This window comes from Varanus komodoensis, unplaced genomic scaffold (genome assembly GCF_004798865.1).
Source record: "Varanus komodoensis strain SLA01 unplaced genomic scaffold, ASM479886v1 scaffold1, whole genome shotgun sequence".
In the NCBI taxonomy this organism is placed as follows: domain Eukaryota; kingdom Metazoa; phylum Chordata; class Lepidosauria; order Squamata; family Varanidae; genus Varanus; species Varanus komodoensis.
Genome location: NW_025335268.1, coordinates 123632980 through 123640910, shown reverse-complemented (window position 1 = coordinate 123640910; position 7931 = coordinate 123632980). Strand labels below are relative to the sequence as shown.

The following is a 7931-nucleotide window of genomic DNA, read 5'->3' as shown; positions in this document are numbered from 1 at the left end:
TGGCGAAGGACATTATTCAGTGCTGCCTGTGTACCAGCAGGGCCCACTGCTAGTGCTTCCTAAAGAAGCCAGAGTGCTTTCTTCTGACACACAAGGATCAGTGTAGCTCACAGAAGGGAGTTTCCCTGACCTGACCTGTTCCAGAAATGAATGTTTCAGCTCATTTCCAGTGTTGTCTTGGGAAGCGCTAGCCGTGGGTTGCATTTGTGCAACATAAACAGAGCTGCAAGTGACCATATTGGATACTGGCCAAATAAAATAAGTTTGTGCCCAGTATTACTCCCTTGGAGTGTGGAATTGTATATTTCCCCTTCTCAAAATAAGACATTATTAACATCTCAGTCCTATACAGGCTTCTTTGAAAGCAAGTCCCAGTGTGTTCAGTAGGACTTACTCCTTAGTAAGTGTGCTAAGGGTAATACACTTCAGATATTGGCTTATTATTTTCTTGAATAAGTGTAAATCTATGTGATCAGAAATGTGGTCTTAAAAATGGGAAAAAAATGCTCTGCTTGCCTACAGGTGAAAATGAATGCTGGATCCAACATCTATCTCCAATAGCCCTCAGAGGGTCCCCAAGAAAAGGCATACAGAGGCATATGGTTAAGACTAAAATACCAAAGAGGGAGAACAAAAACTTCCACCATGTTCCACATCAGATGTGGAGAGTGGCTTCATATCTGGATTGCAGGCACCAATGTGTAACCAGTTCAGGCAACATGCTGAATGAAAAGCAGAAGTACATGATCTACACCCACACATATGTTTGTGAGGACTAAATCGCCATGTGGACATTCTTCCTGTATTACGCTTAGGCCTAGCACATTAACTGTGCACTATTCTTTTAAGTATAACTGGTGGCTTCCAGTTGTATTAGCCTCTAACTCCCTGTATACTCCAACCAGTCACACACATCTGGAATCTACCAGATTGGATAAAGTTGATCCGTAATGCCCTCTAACCTTGAAAGATTACCAACTTGTGAGGAAAAAACAATCAGTTGTCTTAAACTGCTTCTGCTTTAAGAGGTACAATCTACATCTGCTATTCCAGGTTAGATCCATGCTTCCCAACACTGCAACAAGTAAAATATATGTCTAGCTTCATACAAATAAATCCAAGAACTCCTCTTATATAATTCTTTCTGCTTGTAATCCTCTGGAACCTACTCCTTCTATAGGTATATACCATTGGTCAAACATGGGATCAAGCAGTTGCAGTGATCACTTCTAATTCCACTTCTTCAGAGTTATACCAGAATTTTATTTAAAGCTGATGTTTCTGCAGGCGGACTATCCCAATATGCACACCACAGATGTCTGAGAGGGGTAAAGATGGGGTGGTGGTGCCTCTGTCAGCCCCAGCTGCACATGTGGAAATTCTATGGATCTAACTCTATCCCCACTGGTGTCCCTACTAGAAGTAGGCTGCAAAGCAGGGTATTCTGGGGTTATGATGAGATGGAGGTGGCCTTGCATCTCTGGATCAAAACCCCCTTTGTTAACCATGGAGGCTTCATGCATATCATTCTGAATCAAGGCATAATGATGCTTTCCAGATGTGTTCAACTACAACTCCCTAAATCACCAGCCAGTCTGCAATTATAGTCTTAAAACCAGAATGCATGTCTACCAATGTGTGTGTAAAGTGTGTAAAGAGTAAAGCAGTAATAATCTTTGCTGCACACTACTGCAATATTGCTAGCACTCTGAAGTACCTATGTTAACCTAGATGAGAAAATTTGTAACCTTGTATATTCCTGTTTACTTAGCCTCTTTAATCAGAGCATGTAGAAGAAAAACATTCTGCCCTTAAATCAGGCTGTCTAAGCAATGCTATGGGGTTGTAAATGGCACAGACTTGCTTTCTTTGTGGTTCGTCTTTATTTTTTTTTCTTAAGATACCAGTCTATATATCTCAAGTAAGAGACAGACTACAATTGTTTGAGTCAAGAGAACTACATCTGAGCACTGAGGTTTCTTTTGCCATCTTGCTCTCCAGCTTGGGATAAGTCAGAAAGCTCTTGCATGTCTTTACTACCTTTTACATTCTTTAGGTATTGCAATACATTTGTTTTTCTTAATACAGCAAAAGGCGACTCCTTCTCCAACAGTCCCAGAAGCAGTTGTTTCATCGTCACTGGTGTCTCTTCCCTACTCATGCTGTCATAGAAGTCAGACAGATCTTGGTTCTTTGGTGGGGTCCACATAATGTGTGCCTGGGAGATGTCTCTCCCACTGGCTGTATGCACTCCCTCCATAGCATTGTGGAGCCACATCAGTCGCTTTAGCCCTTGAAGGACTCTCCCTCGATCATTCAGAAGTTGGTGTTCTGTCACTGCTCTTTTACTGAATTGTGAAAAGCCAGTACTGTTGAGAAGCAAAGGTAAATTCAAACATGAGCAAGAAAATAATGCCAGGGTTAGCATAAATACCCTCATTTTCTGCAACTGCCCACTGAGTAGAGAAGAATATAATTACTGACATGTTCTTAGATGAGGAATCTGAGCGCAGAAATTGACAGTGTTCAGTCATGGTGAAATGCATTCTACTTCTTTGACAACCATTATGCAGGATTCTTGGGATTTGCAGTGGGAGCATCAGACCAATGTTAACCCCTGGAAGGTTTGACATCTGCACTGAAAATGTCCCCATTAGAACTGGGCTGACCAATAGAAAACTGACATAAGAAAATAGATCCTAAAATAATTCAATGGGAATTTATCATTGTCATCTCAACTACTTCACCTTTATAAGGATTTTTAAAATCCCTTATGAGGGGGTGATCCAATCTCAGTTACTCATCTCCAGTTGTTGTGAAAGCCTCTTCAGCCTTGACTTCTGAGATATAAAAAGGAGGAGGGTTGAGGTGTTGTCTTAATGTGCTGAGAATGGCTGTAGAGCCATAGGATCCACAGCCCTCCCATGTTCCTGAAGCATAACATGAAAAAGAATTATGCTAGCACTGTAGCTGGCATGGTTTATTTATCTTCCATTTATGTCAGTGGGAGGTAAACAGTTTAAGGAAGGCCAAAAGCAGAAGAGGAAATTAATTCAAAGGCCACTCCTCGCTCTCATCTACTGTACCAGCACAAGTCCTGTGGGGCTTTGGATTCTTTTGAGACTGTGATGTCAGGGCTCTCTATTACAGCCAAAAGGATTGCACAGATGGGGAGCAGTGATCTGCATACCTGCTGTGTAGTAAGGCCCCTTGAATTCAGTGTAGTTTACTTCTGAATAGACATGTAAATCTTATTTATTTTATATTATTAATTTTAATTTTATATTGTTATTTTTGTATTGTATTGTATTTTATTGTGTTGTAAGCCGCCCCGAGGCTTCAGCAAGGGGCGGCATAGAAATGTTCTGATGATGATGATGATGATGATGATGATGATGATGTATAGGATTACACTGTAAGGCTGCAGGTCTGTATACTCTTATTGCGGAGTAAGTTCCACTAAATTCAGTGGATGCATCCAAGTAAAGTAAACATGCACAGGGTCTTACCATTTGTTTTTCCCTCCATAAACTTGCATAGATATTATTTCAGTATCAGCAATACATTTGTCAGTTTTACCAGTTATGGAAACTTAGTTTCACAAACAATGTACACAATCTAAACAACATTCACCATGTAGACCCTGTTTAGAAGTACATCTAACATTCATATGAATTGTAGTGCAGGGCAACTGAGAAAAAGGGAATTTGATGTCTGTGCAAGTTCATGGATGGAAAACATTAACAAACTATGCAGTGACTTTTCTCACAATGTAAAATCATGATGCCATAGTTACTTATTAGCTAAACTAAGCCTTCTAGCCATTACAATATGTAAAGCCTTCTGAGGACCAAAGCAGACATATTGGGGCCAGCCACGCTTATTATCCATGTGTCTTGTCTATGCATCAGTAACATGGGGTGTATGTTTATGCCCACTATGAGGTTGGGAACTTACTTTATTAAATGTTCCTTGTTATTTCCAGACTCAAGTGACTGGTTTGTTTGAATCATGGTTTGTTAGAACAAATGAGACTCAAACTGGAATTTCAGATCATGTTTGGATATAATGGGGGGTGGGGGTGGGGGTTGTGAGCTGTTTAAAAGTAGAAGGAAATGCTTCTGATCTTCTCATGGCCATGGAAAAGGAGGGCACAGAGAAGCAGGTGAGGTTAAGGTTCTTGCAGGTTCATTCACATCATGGGGAACTATGGTGGATTTCCCATTATATTTGAACAGCGCTAACATACACTTACAGGGCAGACTTGTGAATAACAGGTGCAGCTGACTTGATTGTGTTTAACTAGGTCCTGAATTTGTGGTCTGAGATATTAGAGGTTCATTTTCTCAGCCCTATGATCCCTGTTTGTGAGCAAGTCTTCATTGCTTTTTAAACTCCCTTTCAAAGATTCAGGAGAAAAACACCACTAAGATTTTACAGATTACTTTAGCTAGCTTGTAGTTTTCCATACAACAGGGATAAGCAGAAAATAATTTTGGTTCTCCTGCTAGTTTTTGGGTGATTTGAAATAGATTGGTTAACATTTCTGATACTTACTGAGGGGTTGTTGTTTTTTAACAATAGCAACCAAATGATCCTTGCTTTAAATTATGCTGCTAAAATGAAGAAAGCCTAGGATAACCATAAGTGGATTTCTGTGTGGAAGAGTTCTACTTTCTTGTGATATGCAAAACAACACAGAATGACTCAGAGTTCTTTCATTCTAAATGTATGTCTTTTATACTAGGCTCTGTTTGATGGATCTCATGATTAAAGTTAAAAGGTAGATTTCACAAAGTCTGTCTACTACTGTGCTACAGGATAATATCAACATTTCCATTAAAGCATTTGTAAGGAAAAAATAATGGAAACAAACCAGTTAATCTACTGCTTTACATAGTGAATCCCCCCTTTGAAAATAAATTATAAAATATCATTAAATTTTATCAGTAAATTTTGCATCATGAAGATGCATTAATAGAAACCCATCACATTAACATACTGTTTATCAACATTTTATCTAAAAATAATTCTTACTTTTCAGTTTCTTGACATGTTGCAAAGCAAGCAAGAAAACAAATGGACAAAATTTTCACCATGTGTAGATACTGCTGGGACAAGAGCATCTTCTGTCCTGCAAACTATTCAACAAGATGAAATGATAGTTATTAAAATGCAACTATAATATGCTATGATCAAAAATGGCTAGTAAAATTAAACCACAGTAGCAAATTGATGGTTCTAGATTAAGATTGCAATCCTATACATTTAAGTTGGATTCCATTTAAAGAGCTGGAAGAGTTGTTTCTGTCTAAGCATGCATAAAGTTGAGACCTAGATAGAACAGTATGTTTTAAAAATATATTCATCTTTGACCATTACCTGTCATTGTATTACCTGTCATACACAAAAATTAAATAGGGAGGATTACAGCATATGAACATGCTACAGAATTACACTAAATGTTTGCATTTTTAAGACAGCTCTGAAAAAGAACGTCTTATTTTGAAAAGCCATTCCAAATAAATATAGTCAACATTTTATAAATATATATGTGCAATATTCAGGTGATTAATATAACACATAAAAATCAGTGGCATAACAAATCTATAAAAAGCATAGCCTTTTGGAAGACACAAAGTAAATATGGTGATCTGAACTCCAGTAGCTTTCAAGAAATGTGCAGAGAAAAAGGATATATTGAAAGACACAAGGTTCTGCTTTGATAAGTACAATTATCATTTGCTGGTTGATTTGTCTGTTCAATATCTTGATCTGTTATTTACTGACAAGAGATAATAACATAGTAAATGAAAGAAAAACCTTAAAACAGTTTCCCCAAAGGCATTATCATGTAGCATACTTACTAATTTTCTTTCTGGTGGAATATTGTAGAGTTGATCTGTTGAAGTCTCCCTTATTCCTAGTAGAACTCTAGTGAAACTTCTACTGCACTGGCAGTGTCTTCTGATCCAGCCTCTTTTATAGTCACTCCATGGCCACAGGAACAATAGGTATGAGCTGTGCATCATATTCTGTGACTAAGACCATTCCCCTCACCCACTTGTATAAATGAAATATGTGGTTCTCTTGCAGACAATAAACCTTGGATGATAAAGTCTACAGCCCTGCTGGTGATTAAGGTACTAGGGCCTCCTATATTTGAAATATTGCTCATCCTCTTTCAATGATCTTGTTGTTTTCACAGAATCATAAAATCTTACAACAGGGGTTTGGATCAATAGCAGGGTAAAGCATGTGCAATGAATTTCACATGGTTCAGCCAAATTTGACCACTTCTTCTTAGACAATTTTCAACAGGGATTTTGGGAACATTGGATTGTATCCAATGTTAGCCTAACTATAATCAACCTGAAAATATGGAGAATATTAATGGATCTACATAAATCTCCACAGCTAAAAATTATCAATTTCCTCATGCTTGACACCATTATTTTTTATTAGCCACTAAAGCCACTTGTATCTTGCAAGTTGGTCACCAGCTAGAAGATCATAACGAATTAGATTAACAAGTACATAGAACTACAAAAGAAATAGCCTCTGAGTTTAAAATCTTTATATAGCATCTTGGGGGATCTTCCTTCCATTGGTTCACATTTTGAAGATGTACAGTCTATGGTGCCCTGATAAGACATTGCCACCTATATGGTAGTAAACATTGTTCCCAAATTTCGGCGACCTACTTCTTATACTTTTGTTTTTCAAAACAAGCACATGACTAGTTTTGTTTTTTTGGCAATTGTTTGGCCTTGATTATCTCAGACAGTGTTAATTTATTGGGCCATAATATCCCATGCACAACTGAGGTTATAACCTACAGGTCATCTTAACCTATTTTGAATGTCAGGAAGAGAAGCAAACCCCTCCTTCATACAGAACCCTTCTGCAACCGGAAACCTGTTGTTATGAGGACCATAAGTTGATTCGGAAAAGGGTTGTTATGTGATTAAAAGCTGGTGGTGGAAAGATTCAATCTCAAGTGATCTGTACTAGCTGAAGCCTAAAGCCATTGCTGTGCTGATTGGAAACTGATGTGGGAAAGATTCAGTTAAACAATTATATTTCATAAGGACATTTACTTCAGCAGGAGCAATTTTATGTGTAAAAAATGACACTCCCCAAAAAACCCCAACAGCGCTAGCATTCAAAATTATATATGTTTTTCCCTAGTTCATACTGTTTTGTGTTGGTTCAAAAAACATTGTTTTATTTCTAATTGAAAATAATATTTATGCTTGAAGATTCAGAAATGTTGTTGGCTACTCTATATGCATACATGGAGGCCAATATGTATACAAAATAAACATCCCAACTTAGGTATTTTCTGGATTTTGGTGTTTTGGCATTCTAAAAACACTTCATTGTGATGAAAAAATCAAAAGTGGATTGTGGGCAGTTTTGTACTCCCTAAACTTTTGGAATTCAGGCTGGGTTCCAAAAGTACCCCACCTTAACTATGAACATGAGGTTTTTCTAGTTGCAGGATAATTCAGCATTGACTTTTCACTATCAGATAATATAACCTGGATCCCATTTTAAGGGCCCCAGAAGTGACTGCAGGTTTCTCCCATAGTAATGAAATTTGTCTTGATTTATATTTGTTGTGAATGTAATGTGACTTTGGGTTTTTTATGCTATTATTCTAAATGTAACAAGTATGGGTTGTTTTGTTTTTCCTATCTGAAGGGATGTTACAGAAGGATATGAATTCAAAGGAGACAGTTCTAATTGTTTTCTCAAGTTATGACAAATGGTTTGACTCATTTAGATAAATGGTTCAGGGAACAAAGCCTAAAGGAAAATATGGAATAAACAAAGATGTGATTATTAGACTTTAATGCATTTGTTAATTTATACTAATTTTGCTACCACAAAATAGGTCTGAGCTTGAATCAAGGCTCAGGGAGTGT

The 7931-nt window shown here is 37.6% G+C and overlaps 1 protein-coding gene across 1 annotated transcript; it reads right to left on the bottom strand.

Annotated features, from left to right (window-relative positions):
• Window positions 1–1957: 1957 nt before the first annotated feature.
• On the bottom strand, window positions 1958–5126 carry LOC123024317 (parathyroid hormone 4-like). Its single transcript, XM_044431905.1, has 2 exons — window positions 5038–5126; window positions 1958–2369 (listed from the first exon to the last, which is right to left on the bottom strand). The coding sequence occupies exons 1-2, from the start codon at window positions 5124–5126 to the stop codon at window positions 1958–1960; spliced, it is 501 nt and encodes a 166-aa protein (XP_044287840.1).
• Window positions 5127–7931: the final 2805 nt, after the last annotated feature.

Bases quoted from the DNA above. Each gene is read 5' to 3' on its own strand.
- LOC123024317 (XM_044431905.1), bottom strand. From the start codon at position 5,126: ATGCTCTTGTCCCAGCAGTATCTACACATGGTGAAAATTTTGTCCATT. The intron at 2,370-5,037 runs GTAAGAATTATT...GCTTCTCAACAG, and splicing joins ACATGTCAAGAAACTGAAAA to TACTGGCTTTTCACAATTCA.